We start from the raw sequence: 15,974 nt of genomic DNA on the forward strand, positions 1-15,974 counted from the left end.
TCCCATGCTTCAAACTATACCTTTAATAACTGCTTCATTCAATTTAATTCAGGTTATGCAGACTATTAATCGTGAAGTGAACTAAATAGGTCACTAAATTAGTATAAGCAAAAACGGCTAGGATGTCTGTAAAAAGGTTTTGCATGGAAGTAAAGAAAACATTTTAGCAGATTGTTACCAATGAGTAATGAAATGATAAAAATACATGATCATTTAAACATATTTTTACAAGTGTAAAATGAGAGTAAAATATGATTTATTTATTGTATCAGCCTATCGCTTTTGCTTTGGTTCCGGGACTAAAACGTCCTTTCCACTGACAGCTGCTTCCTTAAAGGTAAGTGATGGCACGTCCGCATCCACCTGCTGCTGCTGCTGCTGCGGCGCCGAGCTGCGCGCGAGGAGGGGCAGGAAGACGACGTCACGTCACGCTCGCGGCCTGTCGTCCAACGCGGAAGAGACGACGGAGGAGAGGAGCCTCCACGTCAGAGAGGTGTGCTACTGGCGTCAGCGCCACACGGGGTGCTCCTCGCTGTCACTGCGGCCGCACGCAGCCTCCTCCCGTCGGTTACCGCGACCACGAAGCGGAGGGACCACCGGCCGCTTCTCCGCCCGAGCGGCCTCGCTGCGGACGCCGCGGCCCCGCTGAAGGTAACGTACGTTGTCGGCGCGCGTCGGTGTGCGTAGCTAGCCGCTATGCTAGCCGGCTGCCGGGCTTCACCTGCGCCCCGGGTGACCTCTGCATCTCCCCGGTAACGACGCGCCGCGTTTTACCGCGTCGAGGTCGGCGCGAGCGTCCGCGGCGGCGGGGCTGTCAGCTGGCTGCCGTGCGGGAGCTGCGGGGCTCCGGCGTCTCCCACCTACGAGGCTTCAGCATGAGGACTAGCTGCAGCTGGAGACAGGAGCCGAGGCCCCACTGTTGTGATGCTGATGCTGCGCGTGGAGCAGTCGGTAGCGCCAGCGCTGAACGCGTGAGGAGCGTTTGCAGCGGCCGTGCGTCACACCCGCGCTGCGCTCCGCGCTTTAGCATCCGTTCGCACACGCAGCCAGGTGAAAGTAAGGCTTTGTTGCAGCCCCGCTCAGACTAATGGCACCAGCATGAGCAGCTGAGCTCATGGATCCGTCCCATGGATCACACAAACGCCGCAGCTCTGCGTGTACAGTAATAACAGCCCCCTTCGCCACAGCACTGTTTGCCATCAAATATGGTCTTCACACATGCGTGTGGTTTAAACTGACTCAGAATAATACGATGAACAGCCATTTCCTTTTAAATCCATTATTTATGATGACAGCGTTTGTACCGATGATGGCAGTAAGTTAGTGAATTGTGAGTGTAAAGATGCCAGTTTCACGTCATAAAACTGAAATAATAAAGTCCTGTGACGCTTGAACATCTGTGACATGTTTAAGATGCTCGTCTCTGAGCTTAAAGTAAAACACTGATGATCCTTTGAGGTATGCGTAAAACTAAAGGTTGTGTCATCTGTGTTTCCATCAGTCATCATTAATCTGTCTAAAGGTGCTGGATGTGTTGTCAGAGTGCTTTCCTGTATTTAGTTTGGATCTGCCTCTTTGTATGTTGTTGAACACTGTGCTCTTGTCCAACATACAGTACTTTTGCCTGTGGACCTGTGTGGTTTGCTTTTGACAGAATGCATATAATGGGACATTCATTCTGAGCCGGGGAGGTTTTTATAAAAGCTTTCAGTGTCCTTAAAAGAAGATGGTTGTCATGTGTTTCTGAGGGACGAGGGCTATTTGTCTGGTCGTTAACATCAGTTAAAAGCCTGTACTTCCGCATTTTCATTTTCTCACATTTCTAAAAGTCGCAGTCAGTATTTGTATCTGTGTATCACAGGACGGTTGTTTTCATTAAGCTCTGTGTACATGTGTCTGTTGAATCTGTTAAAACCTTATAGTACACCACATTGTTGGAGGATTGACAGGGCAATAATGTCTTGTTTTGGGAGCCTGTAACTCTTTCAAACGACACACCTTCCCATACAGATCCTCCCTCAGGCTGAAACAACCACTTAAACCTAATGAGCTGTGTGTGGTAGTAACCTTAGAATACCAGCCTGTTGTCTCCAGCTTTCAGTCAGGTATAAGTAGTGAGGCAGTGTGCAATCCCTCTTCTAGGATTATGGTTTTCATGTAATATGTGGTTACAGTTGTGAAAAAGATTCCACTAAGAACCTGTTTTATAAGCAACACCCAGTAATTCACACCCGACACACACCTTTTATTGTGTACAACTGGCACATAAGCACGTATGAGCGCAGCAGCCTGGTACCGTGGTGGGAGTGTGTGTCCATATATCAGCTCTGTGATTTATCAGGCAGCAGGACATGATGATGAGACATGCAAACTACAGAGCACTCTGTGCTAAACGGGTGCGTTTGGCGTATGGTGTGATCATTATGGGCTCGGTGGGAGGGCTCCTATCAGCCAATATGTCGTGTAGTGTATGCTATAGGGAGGTGCAATCATGTCCTGCTTTGGAAAGAGAAGATTTGCTTTAATGGCAAAACACAGTTTCTGGCTGAGGCAAGTTCTGCCGGTTCCTGGGCAGAACATAAACTAGAGAATGATTAATCATCAGCCCTCTAGACAAGTGAAACGGCTTAATAATTAAACCACTCTAATGTTCAGGAAGTGAAGGCGTTTTTAGTTCTGCAATAAACTTGACCTCAGTTTATTCCAGTTAACTTGCACATTCAAGTCCCAGCAGATCGGTCGGGGCTGTGCTGTTTTTGCCTTTTGTTATTCAAAACCCGAGCTCTGTCCCTGGTGCGCTGCTGAGGGAAGAGGAACTGACGGGAGGTTTTGCATCTTTAACACAGGTAGTCTCACTCCTGGTGCAGTGACCGACCCAGGAGGAACTACATCAGAGAATCACTACTTCTCTTTTTGTTATGGCTTTTTGTCAACTGTACCGTGGGAAGACGTCATGTCTTGTTTAAAAGGCTCAACAGTACTTTGCATGTGTACATTTCCTTCTCACCGGGCCTCCCATGAAGAGGTTTTCTCATCCGACTGCAGGCTGAGGTGAATAAACCACCAGGCTATTTTAACCTCTATCTAATTAGTTGTGGGATGTTTAGCTCGTCTTACTGAACCAGCTCAGACAGCCGTGACCCGGTCAAATGGTTGTGTGGCGGTGTGAAGACCAAATGTTTCCGATGTGTTTGACATCTAACCTGTAGCGCACGTCGACTCCCAGATGTGACTTCATGTAACCCAGGTTAGAGATGGCATAAAACATCCTTTTTTTTAAACATTTTATCGCTTATTGTATGATTATAAATGATCTTGGCCTCTCATCTTTGACAATATGTACAGAACATTTAAAAAATGAGGCTGAAGTAACCTGAAATCTAAGAGGTACAGCATCACTGTGTATTTAGGAGTTGATTAAATTTACCTTGAAGGAGGTGACACACTCATAAGCCACTTCAGCACAGAGTGTTAATGTAAGCTTATTACACAGAGACCAAAAACAAAACACTTCAGTAGTGCTCTCAGAGGCCTGCGTAGTCGCTGTTCGGCTCCATTATTGCAGGTAAAAACGATGGAAATGTGAGTATTTACCAGAAGAGCTCAAGCGTGTGTGTGGATCTGTGACTAAGAGGCTGTTGTGTGAAGGTTTGTGTGCAGGTGAGCACGTAGATGCTTCAGATTCTTAAGGCAGCTAAGCCTCAGACCACAACGCTGAGGCTCGTACCCTTTCTCAGACGTGGACTGACTGGTTAACATGACTTATACTAGGGATTTATCTAGAGTACGAGGGGAAAAAAGGAAGTGAGACGTGACGCAGCTGCGTGTTGGAGCGCTCCCATCGCTCAGACGTCACGGTGATGCTCTGCTAGCGGCGGCTAAACACTGCTGTTTATGTTTACGCACGCTTTGCTTCGTCTGAAGAGAGACGCTCGCTCGCATGCAACGCCACCGTCTGCAGGTCCAGCGTGGAGCCGTGGCTTGTTTTGACTCCCTTTCCTTCAGGAAGTGATGTTTCTCACTTCCACCAGTCTGTTGTTATTGTTTTAATGTAAAACGCCAGTTGGTGAAAGCTCAAACAATTAATTTAATTTAATTAAATCTGAAGTTAAATGTTGAATCATGTTTCACAGTGTTTGTTTGTTTGCTCCCACAGACTGCGTCTAAATGGGTGAATCAGGCACGCGCCGCTCCACCCTGGTGTCCCGCCTGCCCATCTTCCGCCGCAGCAGCAGCAAGCGGCAGGAGTCTGTTCCCTCCTCTCCGTCCTCGGGCGGAGTGGGCAACGGCGTCCACACCTCCTCGCCCTCCAGCACCAACTCCAGCTCTGGCAGCACCGGGAAGCGCCGGAGCCTCTTCCGCGCTCCGTCCCTCAGTTTCGCGGCCAAGCGGAACAGCGACCCCCGCGTCCAGCCCATCAACCTGAACCTCACGCCGCCGCTGCCGCAGGGCACCGACGCCAATGGGAACAGCCAGCCGCCATCCGCGGGGTTCGGCGACGGCGCCGGACGCTCCAAGTCGCGCCACTCCTTCGGGTTCGGCAGCCACAGGCAAAAGAAAATCACGCGCTCTCAGACTGAGGATTTTGACAAGGGGTCCTCATCCTCCTCCACAGCCAATCGGAACGTGTTCATAAACTGCATCAGCAGCTCCGGGGCCAATGAGGGCGACGACTCGGGCTTCCTCGACGACTACAGCGGCGGCAGCAGCCGCAGCAAGCGGTCGTCGCGCCAGAAGAAGTTGCTGCCGAAATCCTTTTCGGCTCATCACCGCTTCTCGCGGACCTCCGACCACCACAGGCCTCCAGAAGTGAACCTGGAACCCCCAAGCTCCACCACAATCACTCCTGGAGCGGGAGGCCTCACGCCGGGGTCGTGGCCCGGTGAGCTGCTCGGTGCAGGTTGCGAGAGCTCCCTCCAGTCGCCTATGATATCAGAGGACCGGACCACAGCCATCACCCCGTCAGAGTTCGTCCCCATCACTGAGGACTCTGTGTCTGAGGTGGATGCTCTGCCGGCCCCCAGCCCTGGATCTGGGTTAGCTGCTGGACTTGACCCTGCCGTAGCCCCCGCCGCCGTACCCGCTCCCGCTCCTGACCCAGCTCCTCCTGACGACCCTCCTGCTCCAGAGCCATGCAGCTCGGCTGTGTCTACCTCCCAGGTACCATGCTCCCTATGCTTTAATCTGTGCTGTAGTAGCTGGTGGCACAGTGGTGTAGATTTTAGACATTTAGACATTTTAAACAAGTGCCTTAGGTGAAGAAAAAACATAAAGCAGCAATATTTATGAGCTGAGTCTGTGAATTGATGCATAAAAATGTGGCCGCTGTATTAAAAACAGGAATGCATGAAAGTATAACACCTCTGTGGTCGTAGGTTTCCTCTTTCTGGAACAAGGGGAAACAAAAACAAAGCGCATAAACCTGACGTTGAGTAAATACGTACGAGTGCGGTCTGAACATACAACCTTTGCTGCCTGAGGACACAAATATCAACCTGTGAAACGTTTCATCCGGTAGCTTGGCGTTTCAGATGCGCTGCCCGTGTTGTTACTCGTGTTCAATGAAGTGCCCTCTCTCTACTGTAGGCTCTCCTCGCTCCCGTGGAGTCCGCTGCTGAGAAACCTCCGCTCCCTGACAGCAGCGCGGCCAACAACACGGACTGCGAGACCGCCGTCTCCCTCTCGGAGCCAGAGACCGCCGTGCCCTGCCTGCCGCTGCAGGAACAATCGGTGGAAGAGAGGAAGGAGAGGGAGGAGGAGCGAAAGGAAGCCAGGGTGGTGGTGTCGGCGCGGGAAAGGAAGGAGCCGGCGCAGGACCGGAAGTCGGGTTACAACACGGAGACCACGAGCGAGAGCGAGGCCTGCGCGGCGCGCAGCGAGGGCTGCCGCTCCAACCCGGAGCAGTCGGAGAGGAGGCCCAGAACCACGCGCTCCTTTCAAGAGAGAGGGAGCTTCTGTGGCTGCCACGAGCCCCGGTCCTCCTACCTGAGGAAACCACATGCAGGTAAACCGCAGACACACAAGGGTCACACGTAAGTGTACAGACGAAGTTGGAGAATGAGGTTAGTCCTGCATAACGAGCGAGGGTGGAGGGTGTTTTTTCACCGCAAGGCTTCTGACGTGTTCAAATACCACAGAACAAAATCAGAGTCACCTGGAAAACACAAACTGACCGTTTCGGCTGCTGAGAGTAAACATGTGTTAGAAGCTTTAAGTGATTGCTGAGTGATCTAAAAAGCAACTTTGCCTGTAGAACTTGAAGTTTTCGGAACTCTGCCTGTCAACAAGTGTTTACTGTACATGTGCAATCAGAGAGAAATGACCGTTCTACTCAGTGTAATTCAGCTTTTCACTTTGACAACAACCCATCACATGGATAATTTGGAAAACTAAATCTTTTCCTTTTGGTAATTTAAAGTTTGGACAAAAACTGAGTATGTTTTTAGACCTTCCGAGCTGTATAATTCATTTGAAACTGTTGTACAGTAGTTGACACGTCTCCCAGCTCTAACTCTGTTAATCTAAAGAAAATATCTTCAGTCTAATAAGCTAGTGCCCTTTAAAGACTGACAGGATTGAAATAGTATGTGTCACACAGAAATAAATCCCATAATAACCTCATTCTAGCTGCTGTTACATATTGCAGATTTGTTTTTTTGGCGTCTATTCTTTCAAAGCGTTCAGCTCATTACTGTGCTCTCCACAACTTCTTTACATGATGTAAACAAGTTTTTCTTTATTTTATTTCTGTTACGCTTTCATAAAAAGAGAAATCACAGAGAACTCCCAAACTCATAAGGACCGTTGGCAAATTTAGGATTCCAATAGAGCTAAATAACCGTGTAATTAGGAATCAGAGTGTAGTTGCTGCGACTGATTACAACGTATTGCCAATATTGAAATGTCACTTTATTTATGCTCGACTCTAACGGATATCATTAAAATTCAATCATGATCAAATTTGAGAGTATTCATCAGAATAATTATGACCACTTCTTTCACACAAACACCGCTGTAGGCAGTGTTGGAGGTGTAGTCTGCGTTAAGGCATATTAGCGGGACTGTGGGCTTTAAAGTTGGCACGGTTGTGGCACCATCTGCTGTCAGATGCTTAGCGTGGTATTAATGGGTTATTGTACGATTGTGAGCACACACACACCTACAGTACGCACTGAGGGATGCAGTCCATGCTGGCGGGAAAGTAGCTGAATATTGATTTTCAGTTTCTAGATTTTAGGCCTGAAGACGTACGGATCAAAAGGACTTATTTTTTAAATATTACATGTTTACGCGTCTCCTACTGAATCCATTTTTGTCTCCTTCCGTCTCTCTCTCCCTGTTTATTTTTATCGTCCAGCCTCTCTGTGTAGCAGCGTCAGCCCCTATCATGAAGTGATGCGGATGGAGAGGCGTCTGCGCTCCTCGTCAGAGGGGGCTGGTGGGCCTCGTATCCATGGAAACAGCAGAGATGCCCCAGGCATGGAGGGATGTGGTCTGCTGAAACACAGAAACAACTCCTCCTCATCCAAACTGGGAAGTCTGGTAGGTGTCTTGAATATTCCTGTGTGTTTGAGGTGGTTTTTATAACAATTTATTTAATGGTAGACTGTTAGTGATCACAAAATTGGAGAGTTAGTTTAATAAGATATGCCCTAAGCCATGCTCAGTTAGCACACATAGTGGAAGAGTCAAAATGTTCTATCAAACACAGTTTTAAATAAATGTAGCCACCTGAGTCTTCCTTCTGTTTCCCCCCCAGTGCTCGTCACACTCATTATGCTGCTGAGCGTAAGAAACTTGACCTGCATTGAAATGACCTGAGCACAATCTCTGCTCCTCTAAAGAGAGTTTAGACTTGGAGCCACTTTTCTGCCTTCTAATCTCACCCGGCACCCAAATGTGCTCATGTGCCACACGCCTCAGGCTGTGAAAATGTGTGTCCAGTGTGCTTTTCAGCGCTGATTCCCAAAAACGTTTAAATTACTTACTTAAAATGAAACGCTCAAAAGAATAAAACATTCTAATGTGTTTGCTAAAGTATTAATTTTCTTGTTCCTGTACTGTAACTAAACCTACGTGTGTCAGTGTCACTCGGCTCACATCCGTTTTGTGAACTTAAGTGTGAATGGAGGAAGTACTTTGAGAAACTTCTCCTGTCGTCTGTTGGATTTAGGCATTAAATCCCATATGTAGCGTTAGCATGGGCTGCCTAAAAAGTGGTCGCTGGTGCATCTGGTCGCAGTATCCTCTTTTGTTTATAATTGCTATTGTATGTGTACAGTACACACGAGGAAGCTCAGTGGGAGGAAAGCTAGTTTAAGTTAATCCCATTTATTTTACCAGGGACTAGGGGCTTCTGCTGAGAGATTACACCGCGTGTTGTTGTGTACTTGACAGCCTGCAAATGCCCTTTACCAAACAACAGAGAAGAACAATCTTCTCCTTTGCTACTGTGTGTCTATCAAGGGCCCTTCAGGGGCAGGAGTAACATCTGGTTTGCCTGTAAAGTGCACAATACTTCACATAGAGGTAACCAACCTAGACTGTACTGTTGCTACGCTAACACGATCTCATTATGGTTGTTATTACTTTTTATTCCTACTGTGCAATAGTTCTTGCACTACTATTTACCATATTGTTTTCTCATAAATTCTCACTGACAGCTGAGACATTACTGTGGGAACCTAACATCAATTACGCTTCAGCATGAGCTGACACCAAAGAGAGAAACGTGGAAGAATGATGTTCTGCAGAAATGCCTTCCTGCTGCTGGACAAGCTCAACTAATTTGAGTTTGCAGGTTTTCTTAGTAGTTTGAGTGGCGTGTGACACAATAGTCCAGCTGCAATCCACTTTGTATTACTTATGTATGTCAACAGTTGCTTGGCAGCTCGAATACAGTAAGTGCCTCTTGTTCTCATATCGTGTTGTCTGATTGGTGTCTTGTATTGGCCAGATCAGTGACGGTTGCATTAATCATAAGGCAGATAAGGACTTGCGTCCTCTCCCAGACAGGATGTGTGCAATAACAGCAACTCGACGGTTCGTTCTGGTTATGTATGTTCGCAAATGTTCACTTTGTCCAAAGATAACGGCAGTAACGATTATCATACACGCATAAAATCAAATGAAATTTCAAACCACATCATTTTCTCTGAGGATATATTGCCTAGTGCTCAAACTGTAGAACACTGAATGGTGAGGGGATGGAAATCGGTTTATCTGAGGACCAGGACATAATGATTTGTAATTATTGCCACAAATGGACACATGAAAGTGAAAAGCTATGAAATAAAGAACATTTTAATATTAGTGTGCTTAAAGTATGAATTTAGAGAGCTTTTAAAAAAATTCTGCTACAGTATCTGAATGTATTTGCATCACAGTAATACAAATACATATATTGTACTACTGTATATAATGCAAACAGTTATAGTGCATATGTGAAAGTAGTACCGGGATGCTAGCACACATTTACTTAGCTTTCAATGTATTCTGATAATGCTTGAACACACACACACACACACACACACACACACACACACACACACACACACACACACACACACACACACACACACACACACACACACAGTCGTCAATGTGGGGACTTCCCATTGACATAATGCCTTCCCTAGCCCCTTACCCTAACCATCACAAGTAAAGGCAGGTGTCTAATCTTTGCTCTAATCTGAACCAAAACTAAATTCTAACCATAGCCCTAAAATCACATCTTGACCCTCAAAAAAAGCCTTCGGACTGGTGGGGACCTGCCAAGTGTCCCCACGTTGTTGTAGTGTCCTCACCTTGATAGCAAAAACATGGTTTATGGTCCCCACGTCAAAGGAAAAACGTGTCCACACACACAGACACACACACACACACACACACACTGTGTATGTGTAGAGGCTAATAAAACAAAGAGAACCAAGCAGATGGTCAGTGAGGGGTCTGTTATAGCTGCATCTTCACAGACAGAAATAAACAGTGTTCCTTTTGTAATTTACTGGAATGCGTTTTCACCTGCAGCTTTAGACAAGACAACACTAATGATTAATACATTTGTGCTGAGGCGTTAAAGGTGTCTGTGTTTGGGTTCTATTACGTCATTCAGCACCAGAATGTAACATTTACTTTGTGCTTCGCGTTCTAAAGAAGTTGTAGGAGCCAATATTAACTCGTGTGCCTCGTTGTGAACGTGGGGATTTCTCTCAGAAAGTCAACGGTATAAAGCGCAGGGACGCAGCGTCGGACACGCTTTCATTTCAAGCGTCGGTCGCTTGTTGAATATTTGAAGGATGCTTGTTTGCGGTGAGATGAGTAATTATTCTGTAGCGGGAGGAGTGGATATTTGTTAAAAGTGACAAATGTTACGTGATGTAAGTGAGAGATTGCGTGTGTGGAAATCAGTTTCCTTCCATTCAATAAAGAGGTTTCCGCCTTGACTGGACATTCAATCCTTTATTCCCGCAGGCACACTGTAAACACAACTGGCTGTGAAGTGTCTGCTCAGACAGAATAAAAGTCATTTGTTAGTCTGTATATTTTCCATTGCTAGAAGCCATAGTACCTGACTGCAATGCTAAGTCCCCCAGCCCTTATCTTAATGCATTTACCGGCCTAAAGCACTAAGGAAAGGCATTTCCATAGACACTATATGTGGCTTCTCCCAGTGTGAACAGGAACCAGGGGCTTTAATGGACAAGAGGAACCACCTGCTTCTTCCTTTGCCTGTTTAGTTTGTCATTCTGCTTGGCAGTTAAGAGATGGAGCCATCTTTTAATGAGACCCAAATCTGATATTATCTCTATTAACTCAAGGATTATACCCGCTCAAACTGTGTGAGCGAGGTAAAAAAGGTGAAATCTCTGGGTTGTAAAATCATATTAAGACATTTCTGTGGTTAGAGGGCCACATTAAAATGGGCAATTTAGCTTCAAATGAAGTCTGTGTGCAGACGTATCACATGGTAGGTGCCTTCATTTATTTTCCAATACCTTTTAGCCATTAGCTTTAATGCCCGAAATGAGGTCTTGCATTATCCTGCAATGCACTGTGGTCTTTTTCCGATGTTTACTGCAGTGAGCATCCAGTGGAAACGCGGATAGAGCCGTAATTTCAGCAGCGTAATGCACCTACATGCTGGCTTCACATATTGTATGTATGGCCTTGGAGAATATTGATTTGCCTGTTTGCAGAGTCCTCTCTCTCACTTTTTCTCTCTCGCTCACACACACACACACACACACACACACACACACACACACAGGTGTGGTGGAGTTGTCAGATGTGTCACTAAGCGTTGGGGCTCCCGTTCTCAGTCGGGCAGAGATCGATCTGCTGTCCAACTGTGAAGTTCTTCACAGCTAAACAACAGTAATGAAACCTGAGCACAATTGGTTTTGGGAATTTAGCATCTCTGCATCAGTGGATGCTACTCGAGGCTGCTGTTTGAAAATAAATCCATGAATCCACATGAACATTTGGGGTTTGCAAGTACTATCTGACCCTTGTCAGATGAAAATGAAAAATCTACTTGGATGTAGTTTAACTTTAAACACACCTGCAGATGATGAACGTGTGCTTGTAGGAAACCTCCTGTTAATAGTTTTGAGCAACACATATGTGTTCCTGCCAGTATTCAGCTACCACTTTGTCACACGTTTTATATTTTAATAAATATTTATGTACAGCCTTTTTTTTAAAATCAGAATTAGCCTTATAATTTTTGCTGTTGATTTTCCATATGTGGCCATTTGATGGCAGCATTTACTTTCCTTGCGTGACAGAGGGAAGCTAAAACAACATGGCAGGGCTTTATACAGTCTTCATACAGGGTTTAGCATTATGTGACTGGCAAAATGTTTACTAATATGTAAAGAAGTATTATTACGTTATAATGTGAGTGAGGGTGTTGCTGATTCTTCAGGACACAGGACAGTGCAGCCGTAAAATACTGTTGTTTATATAGACCTATATTTAAAGATGTTTCATTAATATAAATACGCTCAGTACCCACGAGAACAATAAAGCTCCTCGCTGAATTGATTCCGTCAGTGCACTCATCGTGTTTAGTTTGCAGGGTCGATAAAGGCATGGAGACACAGGTGGAATACCTCTGGCTCTGTTACATATTGACTTCACTGTGTGGCATGTTATTAGGTACCAAACTTACAGTAACTGCTTTTTTGTTTACTTTACTTTAAAAGTGCACATTTATAATGACTCTCATTCATAACTAAATACATTACGTTTTGTCATTGGCTAGTTACTAGTCTGTTAGAGAACTTTATTCAGGAATCCAATACTTGTGCTAAATTCTTTTTATAATTACTCACACAGGACATTATATTAGGAAAGATTCAGGGAACCTGGGGAAATCTCGGAAAGCCAAGCTAGAAACCTCTATCAAATGTGCACAGCCTTAAAGTTGTCTTTGTTTGAGAAGCCATCATGGTCCCATTATGAATATAGTCAATATACATTATGAAAGTGTTGTCACTCACCACCTTTCTCTACAAACGCAAAGCGCAGAACTTTCTTAGGCAACGAGAAGGCACACGTCATACGGGCCAGAGACAGTGGAAGGATGTTCCGGTGTCAACGAACCCACGTTTAGCTTGTTTCTGGCTAAAATAGGTGTCAGGCACTCCAAGATAAAATGGACACGCCAGACAGGTCCTAGTGAAAGGTGCAAAATCCAGCATGGCTGTGTGGCTTATGTGTGACCAATGGAGGCGCGGAGTATTTGGGGATTTCAGTGTAGGTGATATACAGTAGCTGCCATGGAGACAATGTCTTGTTCTGGGAACTTGGTGGATGTGTCAGAGGAGAAATCGGTAAAATTCATTTTCTTCATACTTCTGTTTGATAAATCAAGGCTCAGGCAAATTAACAAGTCACAAATTTTAGCAAGAAAAAAACCCAGGAATAGATTTATTAAAGATTATACTTTTAATATGTAAGATACATGAAATTGTCTTTGTTCCTCCACATGCTAAAACATTTTCTCCAACAGTTGCAATCCCAGTTGAATTATTAGTAGGTTTTGATTTATAGCTGCAAAAAATACTCAGGCTGCTTCGAAGCTGATAATTTCTTCCTTTTTTTGGGTAAGGAAATCAGTGGGGTTATGTCGCATTGACAAAGAACACTATGTTCTCTGCAGGGCACATGAGAAATCTGGATTATACAATTTTGAAAATCACTTGACTAAGTAATGGGCTGCCTCTTTTTGTCACAGAGAGGAAATACTGTAGATTTGAGCTTTCCCGATTTGCACAGCAGCTATTATTAGCTGAAGCATGGGAAATTCTGACAGATGACACAAAACTACAGCCTCATTCGGTGCATTCATTGCTTTCTCAGACTGAACTCTGATGATCCCCACACAACAGGAGCAACAGTATGTTTCCATGAGCTTTGAGTCTGTGATGGGCGACTAAATATCTCATTAAGTGCAGGCAGAATTGGAGAAAAAGTTCCTTACTCTAATTAAAATGTTATTATTGCTATTTTTTGGTTGGGCAGTGGTTCTGAATGTTAATAGACACCTGGATAATGTTGAAAAAATGTGATAATTTGACTTATTCTAACCTTATTTTTAATTAGTGCCTTTTTTCTGCTCATTGTTTGCTGAACCTGTTGGACAAATTAGTGTCTGCCTAGAACTGTATCAAAACTGTCATACTGGCAGGTTAAGAGCAGAGTGGTACTGTATTATAATATACTTATGTTAATAAAAAAATTTAAAATAATATATTTGTGCTCCTTTCAGGATGTTCTGAATAACCTGGGGTCGTCTGAGCTGGATGAAGATGATCTCATGTTAGACCTGGACCTCTCTGATGATCAGCGGCATCGTCATGGTAACACTTTCAGCACCACCTCACAGAAGCCATGTAGATTAGGTGATACGCCAACATGCTTGCCAATAAAGCTGAAGGATGGACCTACAGGAATAGTTTTAGTACAAATATACATTTAATATTTTGTGTGTATGGAAAAAACAGTCTCAGTTTGTTTTGCTGTTGTAATTTGGTGGTTCTTTTTTTTTATACTGAGGCTGCGTACATGGATAGCTCAAACTGTGTATTATACCTTTAACAATATCAAGAAACCAGATGTACCGGTGCATTTTATGCACTGGTGCATATGCACATTTACTCCTATTGTGTTAAGGTCAATACTGTCAGAATAAACCATTCAGAGTCAGGATTCAAATCAAAGAAAAGCCAGGTTCTACTACATGTCCTGCCCTCTCTTCATGACGTCTTCTCATAATTTTATTTTCATCTCTTCCTTCCCCCCCACTTTTTCCTTTCCTCTACCCCGCTTCTCTTCACCCCGTCTCTCTTTCTCATTAAACCACCTCTATTCCATCACCTTTAAACATGAAACCAGTAGTCTTCCTGGTTCTTTCAACGTGTGCCACGTCTTTGATGTAGCTGCCTCTTTTACAGCGATTTATCTTCTTTGTTGTTTTGGCATTTCAGTCACACTCCTCCTGACATGCCTCATGTTTGAAAAGTGACTGTCAGAGGAGAATTACAGCTTGTGTTGTGCCACAGTGCAGCATGTCTTGCCAAACACTGTAATCCCAGCTTCCTTTAACATAACACTTAAAGGAAAGGTTACTGTACAGCAAATGTGTGCAGCGAGCAGCAGATATGTCAAGTGGGACTTAATAACACAATAATGTGCAAAGAGAGGTTCACTACTTCAATGCTGTTTGAAATTGGAAGCCCGCTTTTTATTCAAAATAATTTCTTGCAAATTGTGGTAACCAGAAGAAATGGAAAGCTCTTTTGAATAACAGTGAACAGAAGAGCAGTGATTATGTTTCTGGTGATTTCAGATAAGTTTCATATTAAAAAGACATGGAACTGCAAAGACACAGTATGTACATTAAATTAAATTGAAGAGTTGGTGAGTATGCGAAATGAATAAAGCTTCAAACAGTGGGTAAACACAAGGGCGATTACTAGTCACTTTCCATTCTCTGCTTCAAGTTACTTTGATACAGGGAGCACGGGTGTGACTGCTAATGCAGCAGCAGTGTGTGAGCTTGTCTCTAGCACCGACGCCTATCTAGCAGATCTCTAAGTCAAATTATATGTAAATGCGGGGGTTACACTCTCTCTATCTCTCTCGGCTGTGTTTAAGTCCCAGATGGACTCACGGAATATTACAGCTGCCGTTGAATAAAGTGAAATGCTCAGCAGCACTGCGGAGCAAAGTCTACAGCAGGAGCTTCAGCCCTAATAAACTGAGTTTTCTGTGCTTATGGGGGTTGGAGAGTTTTGGGTAGGAGGATGGGTTTGAATTGAGCACACACACAAACACACACACACACACACACACACACACACACACACACACACACACACACACACACACAGAGCGAGATTTAAAGCATCTCTAAAGGCACCGGCTGAGCCACAGCTAAGGCAGGCACCATCATTAATACACACACTAACACACAAGTGCGTGCTTAGTCATTAGACCTAATGGTTTGCAGACTGTAGCATGAAATTAAAGGTTTGATGAATTGTTCTCATAAAGCCAAGGGACTAAGACTTTGTGCTGCCGATGGAGGACTGTGGTTTTTCCATACACTCAAATTGAAGCAACCAATTTGAAGACGCACGTCCGCGCAGGCTCGGACGTCCAGGCGTCGCGCACGCAGACGCTGGACGCGCGGCTCCCCCACGTCCCCACGTCCCCACGCCCGCTCTCGCTGGCACTGCTCGTTTTTACCTCTCTCAGGTGGCTTGTTGAAGCCTTTATTAAAAACCAAGCAGTTTCACAGCAATTTATGGCCAGCAGCGCTCGGCTGCAGGGCTCCGTGTTGCCGCTCCAACTGTGGCTCGTGCCCTGTGGAATCGGCCGGGGACAGAACGAGAGACCGGGGGACACTTAGACATCTTAAAACGGAGACATCGTTTGTAACAGCTGATGGCGTGATCATTGCC

At 45.1% G+C, this 15,974-nt stretch overlaps 1 protein-coding gene across 2 annotated transcripts in view; it reads left to right on the top strand.

Annotated features, from left to right (window-relative positions):
* The first annotated feature begins 391 nt into the window (after nucleotides 1-391).
* The window catches only part of ccser1 (coiled-coil serine-rich protein 1), a 77,072-nt gene continuing 61,489 nt past the window's right edge, over nucleotides 392-15,974 (top strand). For both annotated transcript variants that reach the window (XM_029163481.2, XM_029163482.3), the window contains exons 1-5: nucleotides 392-651; nucleotides 4,157-5,160; nucleotides 5,587-6,004; nucleotides 7,358-7,542; nucleotides 13,778-13,868. In XM_029163481.2, coding sequence (XP_029019314.1) covers nucleotides 4,168-5,160; nucleotides 5,587-6,004; nucleotides 7,358-7,542; nucleotides 13,778-13,868 — 1,687 coding nt within the window. In that variant the 5' untranslated portion in view covers nucleotides 392-651; nucleotides 4,157-4,167. The remainder of the gene's footprint in view (nucleotides 652-4,156; nucleotides 5,161-5,586; nucleotides 6,005-7,357; nucleotides 7,543-13,777; nucleotides 13,869-15,974) is intronic.

Source organism: Betta splendens, chromosome 9, assembly GCF_900634795.4.
Source record: "Betta splendens chromosome 9, fBetSpl5.4, whole genome shotgun sequence".
Lineage (NCBI taxonomy): Eukaryota > Metazoa > Chordata > Actinopteri > Anabantiformes > Osphronemidae > Betta > Betta splendens.